The sequence below is a fragment of the Microcaecilia unicolor genome, chromosome 6 (assembly GCF_901765095.1).
Source record: "Microcaecilia unicolor chromosome 6, aMicUni1.1, whole genome shotgun sequence".
Lineage (NCBI taxonomy): Eukaryota > Metazoa > Chordata > Amphibia > Gymnophiona > Siphonopidae > Microcaecilia > Microcaecilia unicolor.
In genome coordinates, this window is record NC_044036.1 from 94,776,552 (window position 1) to 94,804,471 (window position 27,920).

Consider the following 27,920-nt stretch of genomic DNA (forward strand, 5'->3'; position numbering starts at 1 on the left):
AACTGTGGTAAAAATTAGCCTTAACGTGTCATTACACAAGTCATTCCCATGTGCTTAAGCCATTTTTACAGCTGAAGTAAAACGGCTGATTTTTCTATCCTCCACATTGATAGCCACATGCTAATTTCCTATTAACAAGTGAACCCCTATTGCCACCCATTATGCAGGCTCACATGCTAACCTCCTAGATTCTATATAGTGCATCAAGATAACACCCCGATTTCAGTGCGGATTCTATAACAATGCATGTAACTTAACAAGCTTAACAAGCTAATGAGTATTGATAAGAGTGCTTAACAATAATGAGCACTAATTGGCACTGATTAGAATTTATGCGCACAACTCGCTAAGAGTATTCTGTAATGAAGTGCGTCAAACTTCTAACATGTGCAGGCAAAAAGGGGGCATGGTTATGGGCATTTTGTGGCTATTCTGAAATGTAAATGCATAGGGGCCCTTTTACTAAGCCGTGGCAAAAAGTGGCCTGCGGCTGTGTGAGCATGTCTTTTGGGCGCATGCCAGGCCAGCATTTACCGTGTCCTGGAAAAAGGGCCCTTTTATTAAGGGGCCGGAAACGGATGTGTGGCAAAATAAAAAAAAATAGTTCACGTCTATTGTCAGCCTAAGACCTTACCGCCACCCACTGACTTAGCAGTAAGGTCTGATGCGCAACCCAGGTGGTAGGCATGCAGCGCACCCCCACTGCTATTTACCGCCAGGTAAGTGCCATGTGGTAGAAAATATTTTCCACCATGTGTTTTTGGCGCACTCCAAATTCAGAATTATCACCTGTGACATAGTAGCCGGGAAGAAATGCCTATTTGGCATGCGCTGGACGCACATAGGCCCTTGCATACCTTTGTAAAAGGACCCTATAGTTATAGAATATGGTCCCGTGCATGCAAATCTACATGCAGAGATTCATGCCACGTTTTTATTAGTGTAAATGGATATGCGTAGTTTTAGGCGCTAAGATATCAACTAAGCTTATTTTATAACTGGCGCTAATTTTTTTAGGCGCCATATATAGAATCTCCCCCTAAGCGGTTAGCACGTTGCACTGTAGGTGCCCAAACTGATTAGCACAGAACCCGCCCACACTCCGCTCCCAGACCCACCCTCAGCACTAAAAATTAATTTTTATTTTGTAACATTATGGGCTGCGCCTGCACATGCAAAAGCTAGCGAGGTACACCTGAGCATGCCCCGTGGTAAGTTTTTCTTTTTTGCTGCGGTAAACACGCAATAGTGCTTACTGCAGCTTAGTAAAAGGACCCCTTAGTCAGGTGTTTAGTACCAAAAATTAATCCTAAGCTCCTAACTAACTTATTGTAGCAGCACTCAGTTTGGGAGCAGTGGAAAGAATATACTGAAAAGAGGTTTAACAACAAAATAAATTATTTTCTAAAATCATGCATCATTCAAAAAGACGTGCTAATGGGTCTGAAGGGTAACACTTGTTCTGGCTCAGCCCTTTTGGGTAAGGGTTGCAGAAGACAAAGTTATCATGCAAACGAGAAAAACAACACTTACTGTGGCCAGCCTTCACCAGTGGAGACCGTGAAGAGAGTAAGCAAAGCCCAAATGATGTTGTCATAATGAAAATCGTGTCGTTTCCATTCACGATGTTTCACCTCCATCTTATTCTTCTCATGATCCACATAGTTTCCTCTAAAAATTTCAAACAGACAACCAAGGTGTTATTTAATGTGTAGAGCTGTGCGTCCATATGTTTAAAGAAATCGTGAAGTGGAAAAGTGAGCATATGGATATAGGTAAAGGACAGAAAGGTAAAAGTGAAGAAAATAGAGAGAGTGAGAAAAGTGGTAGAATGGAAAGACACAGAATAAATAAAGATGAATAGTAAGGAGAATGAGCTTCTCCACATTTTATTTCTGTTTCTTTGACATTTTCAACTAACCTCAATAAGAACTACCTTAATGGGTTCAACCCAAACTTGCATACAAATATAAAAAAAATGTATCAACTAATGCAACCCAGATAAACACTTGGAAGGCCTTCCCAGAGTCCTTTCTGTCTTGTACAGACCTTTCATCAAGAATGGAGCCAGGGCCGGCATAAGGCAAGATGCCGCCTGAGGAGAAGCTAACATGCTGCCCTCCTTCAGACCGAGATGCCATTCCCCCGGGCCACAATGCAGTGGCAGTGATTCCCATATGCTGCTCTGCCACCACTGGCACCCGCCTTTTCCTGTTATTGTGGCCGCCTCTCTGAAGTAACTTCCTGTTTCGTCAGAGGCTCAGGCAGCTGCAGTAAAGGGAAGAGGCAGCTGCCAGCGTCTGCAGGGCAGTGTATGGGAATCGCTGCCGCTGCTGGGTTTGGAACGTCGTCATGATGAGATAAAACACCATGAAGCCACCCCCCAAGATGCCACTCCTGAAGAGTGCCACCTGATGCCCCCGCCTCAGGTGGCCTAATGGTCAGGCCACCCCTGAATGGGGCTATCCCAGACCTTCACTCTGTCCTTCAAAGGAAAGATCCATTTTCAGAGTGCTTGGGGGTAATTCAACAGAGGTCACCTAAAGTTAAGCACTGGGATGATGCACACTAAGCACGGATTCTGAAATGGCAATTGTTCACAAGAACCATTATAGAATAGAGTGTAAATCCACACTTATGTGTCTAACTTATGCTAGCTCAATGGTTGATGTAAATGCTCATGCCTAACTGCTAATATTCCATAACCAGTGCACGTAACTGCCTGTCATGCCCACAATCCACCCATGCCACTCCCAGGTCTCCGCCCCCCTTGGAACTGTGTGTGATAGATTTTGGATACACAACTTATAGAATCATTAATGTTTATCATCATTTATTAAATTTGCTATACCTGCTGAACTTTATAGATTTGCATCCACTCTGTTTGATCCCTTTCGGCTGTTAGCATGTGTAAAGTAGGTGTTTTTTTGGGTGAATACCTTCTGCTAATTTCCAGAGAGTAGTTGCACAGGCTATTTTGAAACTGCCCGCATTTAAGCTAGTTTTATAATGGGGTGCTTAGGAGATGAGAGTGCCTAGGCACATATGATGCGTCCATGTGTATTTATTAAATCTACTATACAAAAGTTACACTTGCTCGGCGGCAGAAGTATCTTTGGGCATGTATACACCTGTAATACGTGGTGTTTATGTATGTATTTTATATAAAATGCATAAATGCTGATCTTGTTCCCCGTTTACCCATTCTGCTATCTGGGGAGAAAGAAATACCTACTATAACCGAATGTAACTCACCTTGAGCTGCTACTACTTAACAGAGGCATAGGCAGAAGTCCATTTTTGGGGGGAGGGCTACACATTTCCTCTCATTTCATCCCCCCCCCCACCAGCATTAAATCCTATCTTTGTTGGCGGGGATACCTAGGTCCTGCCAGCTGTAGCAGTCTGCTGCCTGATCCTCCTCCTGTGCTGCCTGAGCAGCGAAGAAGTCAGTGGCTTGCTTCAGCTGTTGACACCAGCACTCCTCGTGCTCAGTTCATGCTGCTGAACTGAGCATATGCAGGAGTGCCAGTGTTGGCAGCTGAAGCAGGCCGCTGACTTTTTTTGCTGCTCCGGCAGTGCAGGAGGCTTGGGTAGCAGACCACTTTGGTTGGCAGAGCCTGGGCATCCCCACCAGCCAGTCCGTGTGTGTCACAATTTTGGAGGGAACCTGAGTCCAAAGTGAGCCCCTGAGGTCTTCCCCCCATGGCTAAGCCACTGCTACGGAAAAGGTGTTTACTAAATCCAAATAAAGCACTATCAAGTCCATATTCAGCCAGGGTATCAGTGGTTGCCATGGCTGAAATATATCTGGTTATTCAGCACTAGTATCTGGATAGTATCTGACACTGAATATCCAGATTTAGTGGTGACCACTGATGCTATCTGGACAGCAGCAATATTCAGCACATTATCTGGATATCAAACTAAATAACATTGTACTACTTAGATTGTGAGCCCACTAGGCACAGACCCAGTACCTGTAAAACGAAACTGTAAACCACTTAGATCTAAGTAGTATATAAATACTGAAATGAATGAATCACCTTCACCTAGTTCTTGCAAAATAAGCCGCATGTCTACAGAATCCTGACTGTTAAGTTTGTTACCACACCTCTCATCTCTTCATATAATCTACCTGAGAGGACTGCATAGGATGTACTTGCCCAGAAGGTGCCCTGTATCTTACATGCTGCCCTCTGCACCTACATGCAATCCTTTTCAGTGTCCTTGGAGCTGTCGGTGCAGTAGAAGAACTTGCCCTTGAAAAGCTGGACAGCAATGACTGCAAAGATGAACATGAAGAGTTTGTAGACTATAAGGATATTGAAGACGTTCTTGAGGGAGTTCACCACACAGTCAAAGACAGCCTGTGGGAAAAAGAATAAATATAATAACAGCAGTTACTAGAAAGCAGAAAATGTAAACTTGGGTTTCAACAGCAGCAGCATAAACATTAAAGTGTGATCAATGGGAAGAAGTTAATGGTTTGAGACCTCAGGACAGTCTGGACCCTATAAAGTGATTCACCACAGAGAGTACAAATTCTGTCATGAGAAATAATGCATGAACCCCTCTCCCTGTTAGAATTCACTGAGGAATGCAGAACCTCAAGCTATGATTCACATGGGGTTTATTCACCTAAAATCAGGACCTAGAAATAATAATGGACAAAGATACTCAACAAGTTTTGTAACTAAATATTCAAGAACATAAGAATAGCCATACTGGGTCAGATCAGTATCCTGTTTCCAATCCAGGTCACAAGATATTATGGTGCAGGTACCAAATCATAAATAATTTGCAAACTCTGGCAGGAGTTAAGGGTGGTTCAGCTACTCAAAGCAAGTATTTTAGAGACCAAACATGTAACTAGTGAATGACCTGGTGAACAGTAGGCACTATAATAATCTTCAGAATCACTACCTATACACAACAATAGAGTTAATAGCCAGGTCAACAGGGAATACGCCTTATCAGATACATTTGGAGAAACAGCATAACACAGTATCAACTGTAATTCTCACTTCATAATTCCTTCACAACAACACATATAAAACTCATTCACTCCCATATCTACCCAACAGACCATTGTCCTGAAGATTAGATCACCCATACTCATGAAGGAGCCTCTGAGTTAATACACAGGCCTCACACAAGGGCCTAGAATGTGACCATCATATCCACCAGCAGCAGAAGATGAACATGCAAGTTTACAGCTATGATAATGCTTTGATAGATGACATCCTGGACCCTTGGAGTAACCAAGCCCATCTGAGTACAACTGAACATCTCTCAAAGCACTGGGATCTTTTTTTATTTGCACCTCTCAAGCTTAATACACAGCGACCATATGAAGTTAGAGGGCCTGATATTAAAAAACAAACAAACAAAAAACAAAGCTGAGGGGTTGATATTCAAAGTAATTTAAATAGCCAGAAATGGCTCCTGGCTTTTTAAATTGTTTGACCAGAGTTAACTGTGGATATTCAGCAGCACTTAACTGGACAGTGCTGCTGAATATATCCATTGAGCACCTAGCTATAGCCAGCTATTTCGTGGGTGGTCCAAGGTGGAGTTAGTACATGCAGTTAAGTGCCAATATTCAGCGCTTAACTGGATAAAGTAACTGCATAAATAGGGCCGCATAAAGGGCTAAATTCTATATTACTGCAGGCTGAACGTCTACCCCCTGAGCTCCTAAATTTATGCTCCTCAGTTATGTTCCTAAATTAGTGCCCTATTTTCAATCCTATTTAGGAGTATAAGTTTTCAGCTGAAAGTGCATTTTAATTTATAAGCATAAAAGTTATGCTTATAAATTAAGGTCTGCCATTTTTTTGTCTAGATTTAAGAGCCTAAGGGGCTCATTTTTAAAGCACTTAGACTTATAAAGTTCCATAGCTTACCACGTAACTTTGTAAGTCTAGGCACTTTGAAAATACACCTCTAATTTATTAGCTTAGTGCTAAAAATCAGTGGAGGAGTAGCCTAGTGGTTAGTGCAGCAGACTTTGACCCTGGGGAACAGGGTTCAATTCCCACTGCAGCTCCTTGTGGGTAAGTCACTTAACCCTCCATTACCCCAGGTACAAAATAAGTACCTGTATATATGTAAACCACTTTGAATGTAGTTGCAAAATACCACAGAAAGGCAGTATATCAAGTCCAATTTTCCTTCCCTTAACATTTTTCCCCCACCTTAAATCTGCCCCTGTTACTCCTAAGTCTAGGAGTGTTGTGAAATTTTGAGTATAAACTTATGCATACAGCCCTAGTAAATTTTCAGAGGCCAATTTATGAGCATAATTCTCAAAGTTAGGAGCATAAATCCTATATGATCCTCTCAAGAAGCTGCCATCTTGTAATTTCTGATTATTACTTGACTGATCCTTTGGCAGAAACCATTAACACAGTATAATTCCACGTATCTGTCCAAAGGTACTCCATATCTGCAGCTGATTCTCAAATGATCAGGCCCTTCTCCTAGTGTGACCCAAGTAGTTATTGGGTTCTTAGTTAAAAGATGCCAAAGGTGCAGGAATTTGGTGTACTTCACAGAGTAGCATGAATACTGCTTGCCCAGGTCCCTGTTTAGAGGTATACCTTAAAGGGGCTTTCTAGCTGGCTTTTCAGATTGCATGGCCATGGTATGAGCTAAAGAGAAACAAGAGTAGATAAAAGGAGGAAATTTGGAGGGAAACTTGTCATTTTAATTCCTCTCAGGAGCTGCCCAACTAAAAGTCTCTGCAGCCCCCAAAGCTGTGCTAAACCTTATCTTTTTGAGGATGCAAGTGGGTGTGTTAATGCCAACTTACACTAATATTGTATAACGGCACCTTGGCATGCAGACGCCATTACAGAACTAGGGCTCAAGTGAACCTAATTAAGAGGAACCCAATTAAAGAATTGTCCCGTTGGTGACTTTGCACTTGCCTGCACAACTTGGAAAATCGCTCCAGTAATGTACATATTTAGAAGTACAGTGGCATGATAAGCATGCACAGGGAGTTATGGGATAGATTCTATATATGGTGCCTAAAGAACTGGTGCAGAAAAAAAGCGCTATTCTATAAGCCACGCTTAAAGTTAGGTGTGGTTTATAGAATAGTGCTTACGTGCAGGAGTCATGCATAATTTAGGCACTGTGGGCTCCTTTTACTAAGCAGCGGTAAGCCCAACGCGGGCTTACCGCTTGCTATACAGGAAGTATTGCCGGGCTACCGCAGCGGCCTGATGGTACTTCCCACCCCTAGAATGGCATCATTTCCGGCGCTACAAAAATGTACTTATTTTTGTAGTGCCGGAGTGTACCCAGCGGTAATCAGGCAGTGCCATACGCAGCCCAGTTACCACTGGGTTAACACGGGAGCCCTTACCGGTGGCAGTAACGGCTCATCCCCGAAATAGCTATGCGGCAAGTGCTTTACTTGCTGCATGGCCATTTCCTGCAGTAAGGCGAGACAGAGACTTCCCTTTTACCAGCTGTGGTAAAAAGGGTGCCTCGGCACACATGTAAAACAAGAGTTAATGCCAGTGTCAGCCCCCTTTTGTCGCAGCTTGGTAAAGGGCCCTGCTTGCACCAACAAAAATTGGGTGCAAACGCCCACACCTAAATTTACTTAGGTAGCCCCAATATTCATAAGTGAAAACCACCCCCCCCCCCCCCAATCCACCCAAAATGCCCATGACCTTCCTACTTCTGTGCTCCCTTTTTTGGGCCACATGTAAAATATAGGTACAGATCCCGTGCCTAAATTTACGCTTGTAAATGCCAATTAAATCTAATTAGTGCCAATAATTGCTTATTAAAAAGTCAATTATTGGCACTAATTGGCTCATTTTTCAATTAAGTGTGCAAATTGGGCACATGCCCACGTTTGCATGCACAATTTTTGGCAACTTTTATAGAATTAGTGGGTATATGTACTTTATATGTGGGCCTTATTTAGGAACAGTGTGTGATAATGCCATTCTCGCATATTATCTGCTGCAAAGCCCATTGCATAAATTGGACTTTGCAGCAGATAATGCACAATAACACATTATCACGCACTATACATTGGTAACTAGAGGCCTCTATCTTGCATGTGTTTTCTTCTTTGCCTTTGAAGAAAGGTGGGGAAAAGTGGTTACCCTGCACCATACTCGGGGCACCTTCCTGATGGATTACCAAAAGAAGGATAGTCTCAACATCAGTGTTAGTGCTTAAAGGAAGACTTGGAAGGATACTTGGTCCTAGAAGGATGCCTATGAAGGTCCCAGTCAGCAGGCTATAAACATAAAGTTGTACCCCATTTCAACTTCTTGCATACTGTGTGTGTGTATGTATAAATACATATATGATTTCATGTGCTGACTGTAGAGCATGTTTGATGAAGGTTTGGTTGCTTTGGATGTATTGTTGGATTTATTGGCAGCCTTTGATATCATCAACCATAGCCTCCTCTTAAAACGTCTTTCAGTGATTGGACTAAATGGGACTGTATTAAAATAGTTTACATAATTTCTTCAGAACTGTTCCTTTAAAGTGTTGTTGTTCCAATACTCAATCAGATTTGTATTCTTTGCCCTATGGAGTCCCCCGAGGCGCTAGTCTTTCCCCTATTTTATTTAATATTTATTTAAGTCCTCTTGTTTCTTTAATTCAGTCATTTGATTTAAGCACTTACGTTTATGCAGATGACATTCTCATTCTTCATTATACTTCTAATAGTTTTCCAGATTTGTCTCTGCTTCAATCATGTTTAAATGATGTTTCCCACTGGTTGAATGAGCATCATCTTATTTTGAACCCACATAAAATTATTACCTCTTGGATTACTGGGCAAGTATCTCCACCTTCCATGTTTCCTGTACTTTTTGGTACTCCAATCAAACCAGTACCTCAATTTAAGAGCCCTGTTTACAAAGACGCGCTAGCATTTTTAGCACACGCTAAAAATTAGCGCATGCTGTGTGTAGACGCCCATAGGAATATTATGGGCATCTACACAGTTAGCGTGTGCTAAAAACACTAGCACACCTTTGTAAACAGGGTCCTAAGTATTTAGGTGTCATTCTCAATTCTAAATTAAAATTTTCTGCTCATATTTCATCTGTTCTGCAATCAGGGTTTGCTATTTGTCATAAACTAAACAGTTCATAGTATTCTTGATTTTAGTTCAACGCATACTTTGTTTCATGCCTTCATTGGTTCAAATTTAGACTACTGTAATGTATTGTATATGTTGGTCTGTCCAAAGGAGAGTTGAAAAGGCTTCAAACTCTTCAAAATACCCTTATACCCTCTCACTCCCTTATACCAAAAATTGCATTGGCTTCCTATTCACTATAGAATCCAATTTAATACTTATACTAACCCATAAAGTAATACATACAGGACTGAGTATTTGGCTAAATTAACCATCTCTTATATTCCATCCCGTTGCCTTCAATCTTTAAATGATCATCGACTTATTCTACCTAACCGTAGACAAGTTTACTATGAGGTCACTCGGAAGAGTGCTTTCTACTTTGTAGCACCTGTTTTGTGGAACAGCCTTCCTTTGTGCATTCATCATGAAACATCATAAAAGAAATTTAAAGCACTTCTTAAAACTCATTTTTTTTACTTTCGCATGTACTTAATTTGGCTCTGATTTCCTGGTGGGAGAAGAGTGGTATAGCACTTTTTTTTTTTTAAATAAAAGGGTAATTGTTTCTTGGTGTGACTGTTGACTTTCCTATAAACACAATGGCATTCCTATTCTGTTTATTTTTTATTATTCTTATCTACATCACTTTGACTTATGCTGTAAAAAAAGTGATTAAGCAAATTTTAATAAACATAAACATGTTACCATGTGCCCGCTATGCCTGTAAAGTATATATAAATGTACTTCTCTCTAGAGTATGACTCACTTGCCTTTTCCTCTTTGCGATATGTTGAATTGTGATTAGTTTTGCTACTTTGTAATATCTTTAGATTTCCATTCCTCCATATGCTCTTCTTTCCTCTTTCAGTGTCTTGCCTTAGCTATTCCCTTCATCTGTCTGCTTTCTTTACTTATCTGTAGGTGTAGAGGACTGAATGTCCTGTGTCATCTGTCGGCAAGTGTTTAGTAAAGGATTTAAGCTCCTCATACAATTTGTTGTCTCTCTTCTGTTGCAGCTCTACCATGATTTCATGCTTCCCTTCCTGGAGGATTAGATGGATGATGAGAAAGAGGGTCTCCTCACTAACCCTCCTGTATGCAATAGCCACAAGAACTGCCATGACCTAGCCATACCTCACTACACAACACTGAAGATGAGGCTGCATTCAAGAAGATGAGTTATATATATATTTTTAAACGTTACTGTTAAATTATTACAGATCATTATATATTTGTATACACCTTGTATATGTTGCAACTGCATGCATAAAATGTGTTCTTGATTGTAATACAAGCGTAGGTGTGCAAGATGTCACCAAATCAACTTGAGAGAGAGAGAGAGAGAGAGAGAGAGAGAGAGAGAGAGAGAGAGAGAGAGAGAGAGACATGGCATAATGATGTGAATGTTAGAAAAACTTAATCTGCTTTAATAAAAGAGAAATGTATGTTTCAGCTGTGATTCTAGATGAGAGGTATGTCAAAATGGTTGGAAAAGAAAAAGTGACTCCTTTTGGAGAATTTTGAGTTCAGTTTTGGAGGCCATATCTTGCTAAGGATGTAAAAAGACTTGAAGTGGTTCAAAGAAAAGTGACGAAAATGGTAAGGGGTTTGCGTAGCAAGACGTACGAGGAGAGACTTGATGACCTGAGCATGTATACCCTGGAAGAAAGGAGAAACAGGGGTGATATGATACAGACATTCAAATATTTGAAATATATTAATCCACAAACAAACCTTTTCCAGAGATCGGAAGGAGGTTGAACTAGAGGACATTAATTCAGGTTGAAGGGGGACTGACTCAGGAATGATGTCAGGAAGTATTTTTTCACTGAGAGGGTGGTAGATACCTGGAATGCTCACCTGCGTGAGGTGGTGGAGATGAAAATGATAATGGAATTCAAAAATACATGAGTAAGATAAACATAAAGGAAACCTGTTTAGAAGGAATGGATCAAAAAGGGGAAAGGGGGGAAGGGGGGAAAGGGAAATGGGACTTGATATACCACCTTTCTGAGGTTTTTGCAACTACATTCAAAGCTTAGCGGAGATTGGGTAGCACCACCGGTAATTGGGAAGCAAAGACAGAGCTGAGCAGGCTTCTATGGTCTGTGCCCCGATCGTGGCTGGACAGATTCAGCTTCAGAAGTTGGAGAACAAGGCCAGTGCTGGGCAGACTTCTATGGTCTGTGCCCTGATCGAATAGATTTGGATGGGTTGTAGTGGAGCTTTTCATGGGCTTCAGTAACAACTTCTGAAGTTTTAGAACAAGGACCGCGCTGGGGAAACTTCTACAGACTATGCCCTGAAAATGGCAAGGACCAATCAAGATCATGTATATTACTACTACTACTTATCATTTCTATAGCACTACTAGACGTACGCAGCACCGTATACTTGAACGTGAAGAGACAGTCCCCACTCAATCTAATCAGGACAGACAAACAGGAAAAATAAGGGGTGGTACTATTATAGAGAAAGAAACTACAGCAGCATTTCCCAAACTTGTGCGGTGACACCCTGGTACGCCGCAGTGAACTGTCAGGGGTGCCGCAGCACATCTTGACCTCCCTCCTGCCACCCACAATCCAGCATCGCTCCCTACTTTCCCCTCCCGCAGGGCCAGAATCTGCTACTTCCTGCTTCTTCCCCCGCTGCCACTGCAGTGCTTACAGCTTACAATGTCGGGCCGTCCGTGATTCATACAGGCACTGCGGGGACTTCCCTCTGCCACATCCAGCCCTCACAACAGAAAGCTGCATCAGAGAGGACTGGATGCGGCAGAATGGGAAGGCCCTGGAGTGCCTGCCTGTGTGAATCACAAATGGCCTGAAAACATATGTTGCAAGAACTGCAGCAGCGGTGGGGGAAGGAGAAGGAAGCGGCAGTAATCCTGCACTGGCAGGAAGGAAGGTAGCTAGTGAAACTGGATTTGGGGAAGGCAGAGGTGTGCTGGATTTATGGGAGGAGAGGGGCTGCAGGGAATGGTGTGCTGGACTTTCTGGGAAGAGGTGGTTGCAGGGAAAGAGAGACCTATGTGGCCGGTGGGTGGTGCGGAGACCGAGAGGTGGGGGAGGGGGACCATGAAAAATTGCTCAGACACTAAGGGTGCCGTGAACCAAAAAAGTTTGGGAACCCCTGAACTACAGATTTTAACAGTCTGTTGTATGTGTGCACAGAAAAAGAGAGAGGAGTCAAAGATAACCCCAAGGTTACAAGCTGAAGAGACAGGGAGAATGAGAGTGTTTTCCACAGAAATAAAGAATGGGAGAAAATGAGAGGTGGGTTTAGGGGGAAAGATAAGAAGCTCAGTTTTGGTCATGTTTAGTTTCAGATGGCGGTGAGACATCCAGGCAGCAATGTCATACAGAAAGGCTGATATTTGGGCATGGATTCCTGCTGAAATTTGTGGTGTGGAGAAGTAGATCTGGACCCAAGACAGAGCCCTGATGTATACCACCTGATAATGGGATAGAAGTGGAGGACGATCCAACCAGGGGTGTAGCCAGACCTCAACCGGGGGGAGGGGGGGAGCAGAGCCCAAGGTGGAAGGGGGCACATTTTGGTACTCCTTCCCTCCACCGCATCCCACTGCCACCGCCACCCCCCCCAGTGCCACCGCATGATGGTACCTTGGCTGGTGGGGGTCCCCAACCCCCGCCAGCAGAAGCATTTGTCTCAAGTTGGTCTCGTACTGCCTGCCCTGCTCTGTTCTCAGTTGCACCGTGTACACTCATTTTAATGTGCAGTTTCCTCTTCAGTGATGTCAGAAAAGGAAGAAAAGGAGGCAGGGGTTGAAGGAAGGTTGAGAAAATGGACTGGGGGAATGAGAGGTGCAGGTGACTTGGTTGAGAACTCAAGGCTAATTTGTTGAACCTTATCATGAAAGAACTCAGCCAGATTCTGGGAAGAAAGTGAAGGGGAGGTTGGAAGTGAAGGCACTTTGAGGCAAAGAGACTCGAAGGTTTGAGCCAAGAAAGTTTGTCAACTGGATGTAGTAGTATACATATGAAGTATCACATCACACCTTATGTAATGAGTTTATCTTGTTGGGCAGACTGGATGGAATGTACAGCTCTTTATCTGCCGTTATCTATGATGTTACTATGAATTTCACCAGTGCTTAAAAATAGGGGAACGTAAGAACATAAGAATAGCCATACAGGGTCAGACCTTTGATCCATCTAGCCCAGTATCCTGCTTCCAACAGTGGCCAATCCAGGTCACAAGTACCTGGCAGAAACCCAATTAGTAGCAACATTCCATGCTACCAATCCCAGGGCAAGCAGTGGCTTCCCCCATGTCCATCTCAATAACAGACTATGGACTTTTCCTCCAGGAACTTGACCAAACCTTTTTTTAAACCCAGATAAACTAACTGCTGTTACCATATCCTCCAGCAATGAATTCCAGAGCTTAATTATCTTTGGTCTAAAAGTATTTCCATGTAATTTCATTGAATGTCCCCCAGCCTTTACACTTTTTGAAAGAGTGAAAAATCAATTCACTTTTACCCATTCTACACCACTCAGGATTTTAAAGACCTCAATCATATCCCCCCTCAGCCATCTCTTTTCCATGCTGAAAAGCCCTAATCTCTTTAGCCTTTCTGCATATGGAAGGAGTTCCATCCCCTTTAACATATTGGTCGCTTTTCTTTGAACCTTTTCTAATTCCGCTATGTCTTTTTTGAGATATGGCAACCAGAATTGAATAATAAAAATCAACAGAGAAAACCGCCGATTATAATGGACCAAAGACAAAAACCACCAATTGTAGAGAAACAACTTTTTACTTCTCACTACAAAAGCTCAGATTGTAAATGTGAGGAGCCAAAACAATGCAGGTTTCCAATTTAGGAATGATACAATTCTTCTGCATCAAACACTTAAAATATGAAAGAAAGGGGAAAAAGATTTCAGCTGGCTGTGATCGTCAAATGACAATATACTTACTGGCTCTATCATGGATGCCAGTTATTTCAACCACACAGCTCATGATTTCATTCATTGGTCAAAAAATCTCCTTTACAGTGTAGAATATCTTTTGTTATACTCTCTTCACACAACAATCATGTCTGCGTGCTGAACATTTTCTTTTTATACATTTTTCATTTGCATGTAAAAACTATTGAAATTGGTCAAAGAGGTACTTGTAACCATACTTCTAATTATGTGCAGCAGGAAAACACTTAACTTAAGCAGCAGAGGCGATCCCTACGGGACCCGTTTCACCTCCCAGGCTTCTTCAGGGGATTACCACGCCCTGCCAGTGCTCTTAAGTCATTATGGACATTCTGTCTCATAAAGCTGCTGCTGTGAAGAGAGCATAACAAAAGATATTCTACACTATAAAGGAGGTTTTTTGACCAATGAATGAAATTGTGAGCTGTATGGATGAAATAGCTGGCATCTCTGATACAGCAAGTAATTACATTGTCATTTGACAACCACAGCCAGCTGAGGACTTTTTCCTCCTTTCTTTAATATTTTAAGTGTTTGATGCAGAAGAATTGTATCATTTCTAAGTTGGAAATCTCCATTGTTTTGGCTCTTCACATTTACAATCTGAGCTTTTGTGGTGAGAAGCAGAATTGAATGCAATACTCAAGGTGAGATGGCACCATGGAGTGATACAGAGGCATTGTAATATTCTTGGTTTTATTATGCTTCTCTTCCCTAAGAATTCCTAGCATCCTGTTTGCTTTTTTTTTTGGCTGCCACCACACACTGGGAAGAAGATTTCAGTGAATTATCTACAATGACACCTTGATCTTTTTCTTGAGTGCTGACTCCTAACAATGATTTGGATTATTCTTCCCAATGTGCATCAATTTGAATTTGTCCACATTCATGGTACAGATGGATGTATCAGAGGTCAGGCTTGAGGCTGTCCTGGCCCAAGACGTGGATGATGAAGAACGCCCTGTGGCCTACAGTAGCTGTAAGCTGTTTCCTAAGGGGAGGAACTGTGCCGTGACCAAGAAGGAAGCCCTAGCTGTCAAGTGGGCCTTGGAGATATTTCAGTATTATCTGCTGAGACAATACCTCTTGCTCAATATGGACCACGCACCCCTCAAATGGATGGCTGACTACAAAGAACTGAATGCACATATCTTGCCATGGTTCCTCAGCCTCCAGCCCTTCAACTATCAGGTAAAGCATCAGGCAGGCCAGGAACATACCAATGCTGATTTTTTTTTTTGTCTAAGGAAGTGGACCCTGCTATGACAGGTGCTCAACCGGACATGGTTGAGCTGAGGGGGGAGGTATGTGAGGGAGTCTATAGGATACTGCCCCTTTCCCTTAAAAATACTCCCTCACAGAGTCAGAACCACCTTAAGCCCCATAGTCCTGCCCAAAGAGGAAGTGACATAGGAGGGGTGGAGCCAGGAGGAAAGCTGCCAGGAAACATAAAAGGTAGGGCTAGTGTTGGGTTGAGGAGGCCCAGAAGGAAGTAGTGATGTACAATTCCACTGCTTATATGGAAACTACAACAACTACAGTCAGGTAGGCCAAGTCCAACTTGGAATCTTGCAGACTTTGTATTTTGACCTGAATACTTGATACAGACTACACTGCAGGCAGCGTTAAACAAAACAAAACAAAAAAATACCAACACAGAGTTTAAATATTGAACTATATATTGTTGTATACAGTGGTAAATTATGTTAGCCTAGACAGTTTTAAAAAAACAAACATATACTACACTCTTATCTTTTACAATGTAATGCTCACAGCTGCACCAGGGAAACACTGTAGCAAGGACTATTTGTGGTTCATTAGACACGTGGAAATGGATTTTAGAAAGCAGGTACATATCTGAATTGAAATGTCCAGGTTGGGATGTCTCAAGTTTCACTAGTATTTTCGAACAGGATCTGCTGACTTAGAGCCTGCTCTAAAATACATGAAGAAATGGATATTATACACTGATTATATGTGGTAGGAGCATCCATTTTAGAATCATACACTTCCAAAATATTAATAGGTCAAAATGGGAGCAAAAACGTTTACATTATAAAACAGCCAGAACGTGAATGTGTATGTCAGCCATTTTAGAAACACACTGACTTTTCCTGAAGCTGTTACAGAGCACAGTATTCCTCTCCAGTTTCTTTCACTTTCAGGGGTAAATCAACTACTGGACCTCCCAGTAGGTGACCTCCCCTAATCCCTCCAGTGGAGAACTGCTCAATATGAGCATTTTTCTAAAACCTACTTGTCCCGGGTAGCAGATGTAACCCTTAAGTAGATCTTTTTGGACATAGACATGCATTTCCCTTCTGAAATGAGGAATACACATGCATTTTTTAGGCCCACTTTACTACCGCCCAACACACACCCAGACCACATCCCCTTACCAGATGAACACTTTTCAGTTTTAGACATTTATATCTTGACGTCGCAAAATCAGGATTTAGATGTTTATGCAATATAAACATTTAATTGTTAGTTTATGAACATCTAAAACCCAAATAGTGCTTCTAAAATAAGCATCCTGTTTTAAGGAATTCTCCTACACTCGGAGGACAAGGGAGGGGTCATTTTCTGTTAAGTTTAGCACGCTCAATCATTTTGAAAAGTTGTCGGTCAGTGAGTGCAATAAACACTACATCATAGAGCCCCGACACCTCCTTACCCTCCAAATGGGACTGAAACAGAATCAAATAAATTGTAAAATTTGTAGATGCCACCCATCTAAGAAAAGTCTTATTTGAAGCATTACTTAAAGTACACAGGTTGCCAGCTTTATCTCAGCAGTATTTGAGGAGAAACTCCCAAATCAGGAGAACTTGTGTTACCTTCAGCTTTGGCAGTCGTTTGATGGTTTTCAGTGGTCTCAGTACACGTAATACACGGAGGGACTTGATGGTTTTAATGTCCCGGCCTTTGTTGCTGCTGCGGTAGTCAGAGAGGAGAAAAGCAATGTGAACAGATGAAAAAAATTGTTTGTGTGCGCGTGTGTGTGTGGGGGGGGGGACAAGGAAAACATGCATGCACCAGATTGTAGCATGTTGTTTATACTAAAATTATTTTACATACACAGAACTCAACAGGCAGAGAAATTCTAGGACCCAAAGGGGAAAGAACAGCACTATTAAATAACATTGATTTACCTGACTTTTTATTAAATATAATTAAATATTCCTTGAAGCCAATTCTCTTCCCAGTTGATAAGACTAGAAATATTTCTTATATAATTCTTGCTCATCAAATGTGACTTTAAACTGTGCCTCTGATGATTAAGTCAACTGGTAATAAGATCATCACTATTTTCCTCATAGATCTATTTCATGTCTATAGGATAAATAGTGATTATCTTATTATTAGGTGACTTTTAACCACCAGAGGCACGGTCTACAGCAAACTTCTTCAGGGACCCTTTTAAAGAGCAGTGGTAAGCCCAACGCAGGCTTAGCACTCGCTCTTCAGGGACTACCGCCGGCCCAACACGGTCGCCGGCGGTAGTCCTGCCCTGAGCACACACCATTTTTGAGGGAAAAAGAAAACCCCCAGAACTGGGTTGCGTGGTGGTAACCCAGCGGTAATCGGGCATTGCCATGTGCTGCCCAGTTACCGCCGGGTTAGCACAGGAGCCCTTATCGCCACCTCAATGGGTGACAGCAAGGGATCCCTGTCACATGGCCATGCGGTAAGAGTTCTTATCCGCTGCGGTAAAAAGGACCCTGGCATGTGGGAAAAACGGCCCCCACTGCTAGCGCAGGGCTCTTTTTCCCACAGCTTGGTAAAAGAACTCCTTAGTAAAGTTGACCCTTATACTTTAATCCTACAAAATTCATAAATGACATTACACCAGTGGCATAAATTCCACTCAAGCAGCCCTGATTTCCCAGGGGTCCCAGGGAATGAGGAAGCCCCTTTGTAAACACTCCCCTATCTTCTGAGGTAGATATCCACTGCTCTGGAGGGCCTTTTTAATAATTTCCTTCATTTGAACTTCTGCCACTCTATACCAAAGATAGCTGGATTGACCTGTAGAGATATACTGGCTTTGAGGCTAAGAAGTTTCACTTTGGTCTCAGACCACCAAACCTTCTTCCATCTGCGTACAGGTTTTTTTTTTTTTAAACAGTTCCTTTGTAGTGCAATACATCACATTATGAGGCTTTTCTTCAGAAGTGGATTCCTTCTTGCTACCCTCCCATACAGGCCATATTTGTGAGGTAATCTTAAATTGTTGAATAGTGAACAATTTCCCCAATCTCAGCCAGAATCCTCACAGTCTTTCCTCAGCATTTCCATTATCCACGGCTTACTGACTTTGGAGAGATGACCTGATTGAGCCACTGCCTTGCTTATGCTAAACTGTTTCTGCTTCTCAATGGTGGACTTGACAGTGCCCCAAGGGATATTCAAACATATTACAATTTTTTATAATCGTCACCTAATGTGTACCTTTGAATAACTTTATCCTGGAGTTCTTTCAGCAGCCCCATATTTAGCATGTTTAGACTTTTGCTTCATATTGATTTCATGCAACAAAAGCAGCTTGATTTTTCATCCAGTAATATTTGAATCAGCTCAACTACTATGATTGGATAGACAAAGGCTCTAATTTATTATGGGCCTTGTTAAGACTATTTTGGAATGAAACTAATTTGGATTTACTACGACAAAGAGTGTGAAGACTTATGCAATCAACACTTTTTGATTTATTGTTCTTTGAATATTTCTATAATTCTTCTTTTATATTGAAATTGTAGAGTATGTTGCATAAATCAAACTACTACTGTAATGTATTGTAAACAGTAGAATGCAAGGCTGAGAAGACTTTGCAAACACTGTGTTCAGATATTTCACATGAAGATGATAATTGCATAGACTTTGCAATATTGCCAGGCACTTTTTGGGTGATGCAAAAACTGCCTCTTCCCTCTTCTACCCTTTCTCATTAACCCTTCACAACTCCCCATACATACTGGAGCTGATTTTAAAACCAACAGTATAGGTGGATGCATCTAGTACATGTGTACAAAGTAACAATTTTACAAAGGAAAAGTACATACAGGGCTGCCGAGAGGGGGGGACGGGGGGGACAAGAGTCCCCGGGCTCGGGCCGCCGGGGGGGGGGGGGGGGGGGGGGGGCCCGGCCCGCCTGCCCTCCATCGTTCCGGACAGAACTAACTTGAAGCACCTTCATCTTCGAAGCAAGCAGCAGCGGCAGCAGGACAGGCCACTCCTTCCTTCCGTGTCCCGCTCGCGCCTGACGTAACGTCTGCGAGGGCGGGGCAGGGAAGGAAGGAGAGGTCTGCCCTGCTGCCGCTGCTGCTTGCTTCGAAGATGAAGGCACTTCAGGTTAGATCAGGGGGCCCGGCACTGGCAGCGGGTGGAGGGGGGGCCCGGCACAGGCAGCGGGTGGAGGGGGCCCAGCGACCTCAGGTGGGGGGGCACGATGCGACGCAACCTCAGCTGGGGGGGCCCGGGGGCGGCCTTGTCCCGGGCCCGGCTCTCGGCGGCCCTGAGTACAGATATAATTTCCCTTCTAAATTGTGACGTATACATTCAAACTAGCAGTTGCAGGCACTCATTTATGTCTACACTTTCTCCAGAAGAGGTGTAAGTACACAGAGAGGTGCATTTTTGATATGACGTTTAAGTCCAGCTTTGGATGTTTTGCTCATAACATCCAAAATTCAAGCGGGGAATATTGCCATTTTTGAAACAGAAAAAACAACTTTTTTTAAAATGACTATTTGCTAGATGTTTTCTGCTCTGTGCATTTATCTTTATGGTCCATTTTTGAAAAACAAACAAAATCAAGCCATTGGGTTGTAGAAGAAGCCAGCAAGACTGGCCACACAAACATCCCAGAAGACCAGTAGGTCACCTAGGGGGCACTGCAGTGGACTTCACATAAAAAATACCAGGTACATCTAACCATTACTCCTTTATATTGTATGGTGAGTCCTCCAAACCCCACCAAAAACTTACTATACCCAATTATCCACCACTACAATAGCCCTTATGGCTGAAGGTGTCACCTATATCTGAGTACCATAGGTTTCTGGTGAGTTTTGGAGGGCTCACACTTTCCACCACAAGTGTAACAGGGTGGATTATGGGCCTAAGTCCCCTTCTCCACAGTGCTACCGACCACAAGGCTACTCCAGGGACCTGCTTGCTGCTCTAATAGGACTGGCTAAACATCTGAGGCTGTCATAGAGGCTGGTATGTACTGTTTCTTTTACATCTTTGGGGGTGGGAGAGGGTCAGTGACCACTGGGGGAGTAAATGGGGGGGGGGGGTCATTCCTTTATTCCTCCAATGGTAATCTGGTCATTTAGGGCACCTTTTTGTGGCTTATTCATTCGAAAAACAAGTCTAGCTCAAAATGTCTTGGTTTTAGTCCTAGATGTTTTTGTTTTGTTCCATCATGACTGAAAAATGTCCCAGGAACCCCCCCAAATCCCACCCTTAACATGCCCCTGACATGCCCCCTTGAGATTTGGATGCACTGCAGGCGAACAGCATAGGAAAACATCTGGAAAATGGGCTTTGAAAATACTGATTTGGATGTTTTTGTGCACACCCAATTTGCACTCACAATTTATTTGAATAATGAGTCAATTGGTGTCAATAATTGGGCACTAATAATCAATTATTAGTATTAATTGGCAACAATTTGAATTTATGCTTGCATCTTACTAGGTGGTATTCTACAGAGATGCGTGTGTAAATATTTTAGCATGCAACTGAAAAGGGGGTATGGCCATGGGAGGGGTATGGGTGAGCCAAAAGCTTTAACTAAAAATGTGTGCACTATTATAGAATCCAAGGGATCAATGCCCAAGGGATCCATGCCCAATTTAGGTGCAGGGATTTACACCTGGGTTCAGTTGGTATAAATCCTCATGCCCAAAATTAGGCAACTACTCCCAGCATTAAGTGCTATTCTATAAACGATACCTAACTCGAAGCAACATTTATAGAGTAGAAATCAGTGCTCATTTTATCGGCATCAAAATGTGGGTGCCATGTATTGAATCTAGCCCTGTATGTTGACTGTATTACCCACATACACTTTGGACTTTGCAGTGTATACAGGCAAACTAGAAACTCTTCAGCTTTGCCCCTGAAAATGTATACTTTATACACATATAAAAGTACAGGCAGGATCACTGCCTGTGCATATTTTTATGCTTTGAAAGGACTGGCAAATTTTGTCATAGCCAGCTTTCTACACATAAAACTGAGTCTTTCTAAAACGGTCATCTAAATTAAACAATATAAATCTTAATGTATACATTGACTGGAATGGCTTCTGTGGACATTTAACCCATGCTTTTTTCTCCCCTAGCCTTTCTGTAAAGATATTTATGACTTTTAAAAGAAATGCAGATATTGTAATCTTATATAATAATTTGTTTGCATGTTCATTACTATGAATTCTTTTTTTAATTAACGTTTATTAAGTGAATTAATGCAAGGGGCAACTTTGAGTTGAATTTATTTTGCTTGAACTTGTAAATTAGCCAAAAAATATATTTAGCTGGCTCTATACAAAATCTGTTAAGTAGAATAAATTGGTACATTTTACTACATCACCCCCACACATAGAAATGCAAACAGCATATGTGTACTGTACCAAAAGAAAGATGCTGCTGGCACTCCATCAACAAAAGGAACATTATCTTGTATTTCCTGAAATATTTTACAGTGCAGGATTACAATCTCATCATTCCTACTTCTCCCATCCTTCATCTATATTGCCTACATAAAACCTACTTTTGTGGATAAGAAAGTTCTAGTTACACTACCCCACTATTCACTCCCCCCCCCCCCCCCCCCACCACACACACAAAACCTCTATTTGTTGTTCTACCTTAAAAATGAAGAAAAGGTAATATTTACCCCAAAACATTCCTGTGGATGATCCAAGAAATGCAGTATCACAAGTAGAGAAGAACAAAAAACCATAGGAAGAGAAGGGAGAGAAAGAGACAAAAAATTATTTACAGAGAGAACAGTGGTGATAAGAATAATACAAAAGAGAAAGAATCGGGTGCTGAAAGATAAAGAGAGAATCAGATATGAAAAAAGGAGGAACATGAATGAGAAAAAAGAAATGAAATACAATGAGGGAAGTCAAGAGCATCGCAGAAAGAATGAAAAGAAGCAAGGTAAAGAAGACAGGTCATGTGAAAAATGAAATTACAAAAACAGAGAAAGGAAATGAAACAGGTCAAACAAGAAAGGACAATGAAAAGGAATGAGACAGACAGAGGGGTATTTTCAATATGACATCTAAGTCTGACTTTGGATGTTTTGAACAAAATGTTCAAAATCCGAATAGGAAAGAAAGTCATTTTCAAAAAAGGAAAATGTCTATCTTTTTTTTTCCCCAAAAAATACCATTTTGAATAAGATTTTGTGCTTTGTACTTTTTTTTTATTTTTTGACCATTTTCGAAAAAAAAAAAAAAAATGTTTAAATGAAAAACGTAGAAAATCAAGCCATTGGGATGTAGGAGGGGCCAGCATTTTTAGCAGACTGGCCACACAGACATCCCAGGAGAGCAATGAGGCACCCTAGGGGGCACTAGAGTGGACTTCAAATAAATGCTTCCAGGTACACATCTCACCATTGCTCCCTTATCTTGTCTGCTGAGCACTTCCCAAAACCTACTACCCCCAACTGTACATCACTACTATAGCCCTTATGGGTGAAAGGGGAACCTATATGCGGGTACAGTGGGATTCTGGTGAGTTTTGGAGGGCTCACAGTTTCCACCAAAAGTATAACAGGTAGGAGAAGGACCTGGGTCACCTGTCTGCAGTGCACTGCACCAACCACTAGACGACTCCAGGGACCTGCATGCTGCCCTAATGGACCTGGCTATAACATCTGAGGCTGGTAAGTAATGTTTTTAATCACATTTTTGGGGCTGGGAGGGGGTCACTGACCACTGGGGGAGTAAGGAGAGGTCATCCCTGATTCCCTCCCATCTCCCTCCTACCCTTCCTCTCCAAGACACTTGAGCGCGCAGTCCACAGCCGCTGCCTTGATTTTCTCTCCTCTCATGCCATCCTTGATCCGCTTCAATCCGGTTTTCGCCCTCTTCACTCGACAGAAACAGCACTTTCTAAAGTCTGTAATGACCTGTTCCTTGCCAAATCCAGAGGCCACTACTCCATCCTCATCCTCCTGGATCTATCCGCTGCTTTTGACACTGTCAATCATGACTTACTTCTTGCCACACTGTCCTCATTTGGGTTCCAGGGCTCTGTCCTCTCCTGGTTCTCCTCCTATCTCTCCCACCGCACCTTCAAAGTTCACTCTCATGGATCTTCCTCCACCCCCATCCCCTTATCTGTTGGTGTTCCCCAGGGATCGGTCCTTGGACCCCTTCTCTTCTCAATCTACACCTCTTCCCTGGGCTCCCTGATCTCATCTCATGGTTTCCAGTATCATCTCTATGCTGATGACACCCAACTGTATCTCTCCACACCAGACATCACCGCGGAGACCCAGGCAAAGGTATCGGCCTGCTTATCCGACATTGCTGCCTGGATGTCCAACCGCCACCTGAAACTGAACATGTCCAAGACCGAGCTTATCGTCTTTCCACCAAAACCCACTTCTCCTCTTCCTCCACTTTCTATCTCAGTTGATAACACCCTCATCCTCCCCGTCTCATCTGCCCGCAACCTCGGAGTCATCTTTGACTCCTCTCTTTCCTTCTCTGCGCATATCCAGCAGATAGCCAAGACCTGTCGCTTCTTCCTCTTTAACATCAGCAAAATTCGCCCTTTCCTCTCTGAACACACCACCCGAACTCTCGTCCACGCTCTCATTACCTCTCGCCTGGACTACTGCAACTTACTCCTCACCGGCCTCCCACTTAGCCATCTATCCCCCTTCAGTCTGTTCAGAACTCTGCTGCACGTCTCATATTCCGCCAGAACCGATATACTCATATCACCCCTCTCCTCAGGTCACTTCACTGGCTTCCGATCAGATACCGCATTCAATTCAAGCTTCTCCTTCTTACCTACAAATGCACTCAGTCTGCTGCCCCTCACTACCTCTCTACCCTCATCTCCCCTTACGTTCCCGCCCGTAACCTCCGTTCACAGGATAAATCCCTCCTCTCAGTACCCTTCTCCACCACCGCCAACTCCAGGCTCCGCTCATTCTGCCTCGCCTCACCCTATGCTTGGAACAACCTTCCTGAACCCTTACGCCAAGCCCCCTCCCTGCCCATCTTCAAGTCTTTGCTTAAAGCCCACCTCTTCAATGCTGCGTTCGGCACCTAACCCTTACCGTTCAGTGAATCCAGACTGCCCCAATTTGACTGCCCCGATCGGACCGACCGTTCACTTGTCTATTAGATTGTAAGCTCTTTGAGCAGGGACTGTCTCTCTTTGTTAAATTGTACAGCGCTGCGTAACCCTAGTAGCGCTCTAGAAATGTTAAGTAGTAGTAGTAGTAGTCATCTGGTCATTTAGGGCACCTATTTGTGCCTTATTCATTATAAAACAGGTCTTGCTCAAAGCGTCTTAGTTTTAGTCCTGAATGGTTTTGTTTTGTTCCATTATGGCTGAAAAATGTCCAGGTCTTACGAATATCCAAATCCCACCCTTAACACGCCCCCAACATGCGCCCTTGAGATCTGGATGCACTGCAGACAAACAGCATTGAAAAAAACTCTGAAAAATAGGTTTTGAAAATACCAATTTGGCCATTTTTGTGAGAAAAACGTCTAAATACTGCTTTATGCAACTTTTTAGACGTTTTTCTCTTTTGAAAATGAACCCCCTACATATGTAGATATATGAATGACAAACATTTCATCTTAACACCATTGTAAAGATCCATATTATCTTTGCATCATAACAAAAGCAAGCGTAGGAACACATCTTCTTATAAGTGCAAAAGGTAGACCTATACATTTATTCAGCTCCCCTATACTTAGAGGTGCCCCCAAGAGGTGTAACCTAGTAATTAGCACATGTCAGAATTGTATGGAGGTTAATATTCAAAGAAAGCCGAGTGCCTAACCTGGTTGCCTTCATTAATGCTCTCCAAAGGAGAGAGCTGGGATGTGGGGAAACTCATGATATTATGAAGACCACATGAGATTTCCCATGATTTCTTAACATTTATTTTCAATTATAATTTTCTCAGGGTAATTTTCTAATAGCATCACACCCACAGAAATGAGCTTTAAGAACACTTCCCTCCTTGTGTACTTTGCACAGTGTGAGGAGAGGCATTTTAAGGGCTGGATCATGGAGAGGCTTGCACTTGAATGCATACTTTGCACTTTTAGGCATATGCATTTGGTTTTTTTCTCAGGAACCTACCTACACTAATTTGCAGGTTTAAATGTGTGTAGGTATTTTTCTTGAGATAATTTTCAAAGATAAAGTTTGTGTGTGCTTTCATGTCAAACAACAGGATATAGTGCAAGGGGGGAAAAGTACAAATGTGAGGTTAGAAAACTGTGCTTAAACTAGACACAGCACCAAAAGTTTTGAAATGATGTGAAGGGCAATTCCATGATGTAAGTGCTTGCATTTACCCTTTGGGTATGGAAGTGTATAGAATACTAGAACTAGCCCCCCCCCCCCCCCCCCTAATTCTACATAATTGGGCACCCAATTTATAGAATCAGGTACATTGTGTGTGCAACTTAATTTAATAATCAGCTGTTAATTGGTGTTAACAGCTAATTATTAATTGGCATTAATTGACACCAACTGGCAGTTGCACACAGTTGACCTTAGTTTTTATTCTATAAGTTGTGCGCGAATGCTGTGGCACACAACTTCTGGCTGTGAGAGGGGCATGGGCAGGTAAGAGGCATGCCTATCAGTTACACGCATAGATTATAGAATTCTATGGGTTACTCCCGGGATTCTATATATCGTGCTGATATTTCCATGTGGAATCAAACTGTATTCCATAAGAATGTGCATCACTTAATTAGTTAATCAGCACTGATAATTGAATATTAACAACCAATCAGCAATAATTGGTATTAATTAGAATTTATATGCACTACTTGTTAAGCGTATTCTGTAATGTGGTGTGCGTAAATATAAGTAATACTAGTAAAAAAAGGCCCGTTTCTGACAAAAATGAAACGGGCGCTAGCAAGGTTTTCCTCGGAATGTGTATGTTTGAGAGAGTGTATGTGAGAGAGTGAATGTGCGAATGTGTGTGTGTGAGAGAGAGAGAGTGAGTCTGGGTGCGAGTGTGTCTGTGAGAGAGAGAGTGTGTGTGTGAGAATGAGAGTTTGTGCAAGTGTGTATGTGAGACACAGTGTGAGAGAGAGTGTGTGTTTCACACACATACAGTGTGTGCGAGAGAGAGAGAGAGTGTGTGTGAGACACAGACTCTCTGTGAGATTGAGTGTATGAAACCAAGAGAGTGTGTGAGTGACTGTGTGACACATAGAGAGTGAATGTGATACAGTGTGAGACAGAGTGTGTGAGAGACAGTGTGTGAGAGTGAGAGAGAGAAAGACATTGACTGTGAGAGAGAGTGTGTGTGAGAGAGAGAGAGAGAGAGAGTGTGTGTGTGTGACAGAGATACCTCCCCCCCTCTCTGGTGTCAGGCCCCCCCTCCCTCCCTCCCTCTCTCTGGTATCGGGCTCCCCCCTCTCTCTTGGTATCTGAGCGTTATTGTGCAGGACGCTGAGCTCTGGCTGTGCTTCAGGGAACTGACCAATCCTATTTAATAGAATGCACCTCCAACATTCTGAAGCCGAGAAACCTTGTGTGGTTGGTCACTTCTGCTTGTGACGAACCCGGAAGTACGTGATGTCAATTCAGGAGATGGATACACAGAGTAGGAATGCCTCAGCCATGCAGTCAGCTTCAGAATGTTGAAGGTGCGTTTTATTACATAGGATAGTTGAAAAGTGGGCATGGTTATGGGCATGAAATGGGCGGGTCATGGGCATTTCTAAAATCTATGTGCTTTGTTATAGAATACACCCGCTCCGCGTCTAATTTGGTGTCATGATTTACACCAGGTGTTACTTGGTGCTATAGACCGCGACTAAATTTAGTCACTTGGACTGCTACTCTGTGTATTCTATAACCCGCGTGAAAATTTAGGCTTATTCTATAAAGTACACCTAATTAAAGCATACTCTATAGAATACACTTCAATTTTCACATGGAAATCTTAGTACGATATATAGAATCTAGACCTATGTGTCTTACTGCCAACAGTTATGCATGAGCACTTACACCAGCCTTTGACATGACATAAGTGTTTGCATTCCATGCGGAACTGCCATTATAGAATTTGTAATCAGTGCACGTCACTTAACCCTCCATTGCCTCAGGTACAAACTCAGATTGTGAGCCCTCCTGGGACAGAGAGATATCCAGTGTACCTGAATGTAACTCACCTTGAGCTACTACTGAAAAAGGTGTAAGCAAAATCTAAATAAATAAATAAATAAATAATCCCAGCACGTACACTTTCATGCCATTTATTGAAATTACCCCCTAAGTGTACACTTCCTTGCTTAAGTGCTGGCAGTGTATGTAAGCTCTGTCCTCCAAATACCTGATTACCTAACATAGCGCATATTTGCAAAGGGAACGTACACATGGGCGGGACTCCCACTTAAACATGTAACTTACAAAATACTGTAACTTATGTGCATCTTTACTAAATTTAGGCATTCACAGGTGTATGTCTGGTCTAAGTGCAGGTGTGTAAATATTAGGCGCGCTGTCTCCAGGTTATACCAGTGTTTTAATGGAACATATAACAAAAACTCCCAATTTATTTATTTATTT

General features: G+C 42.4%; 1 protein-coding gene across 1 annotated transcript in view; it reads right to left on the reverse strand.

Moving 5' to 3' along the window:
• The window catches only part of CACNA1E (calcium voltage-gated channel subunit alpha1 E), a 786,482-nt gene that overhangs the window by 128,288 nt on the left and 630,274 nt on the right, over positions 1-27,920 (reverse strand). Inside the window, exons 25-28 of the mRNA XM_030206580.1 lie at positions 22,009-22,020; positions 16,938-17,034; positions 4,210-4,370; positions 1,534-1,671 (exon numbers count right to left, since the gene is read on the reverse strand). Coding sequence (XP_030062440.1) covers positions 1,534-1,671; positions 4,210-4,370; positions 16,938-17,034; positions 22,009-22,020 — 408 coding nt within the window. The remainder of the gene's footprint in view (positions 1-1,533; positions 1,672-4,209; positions 4,371-16,937; positions 17,035-22,008; positions 22,021-27,920) is intronic.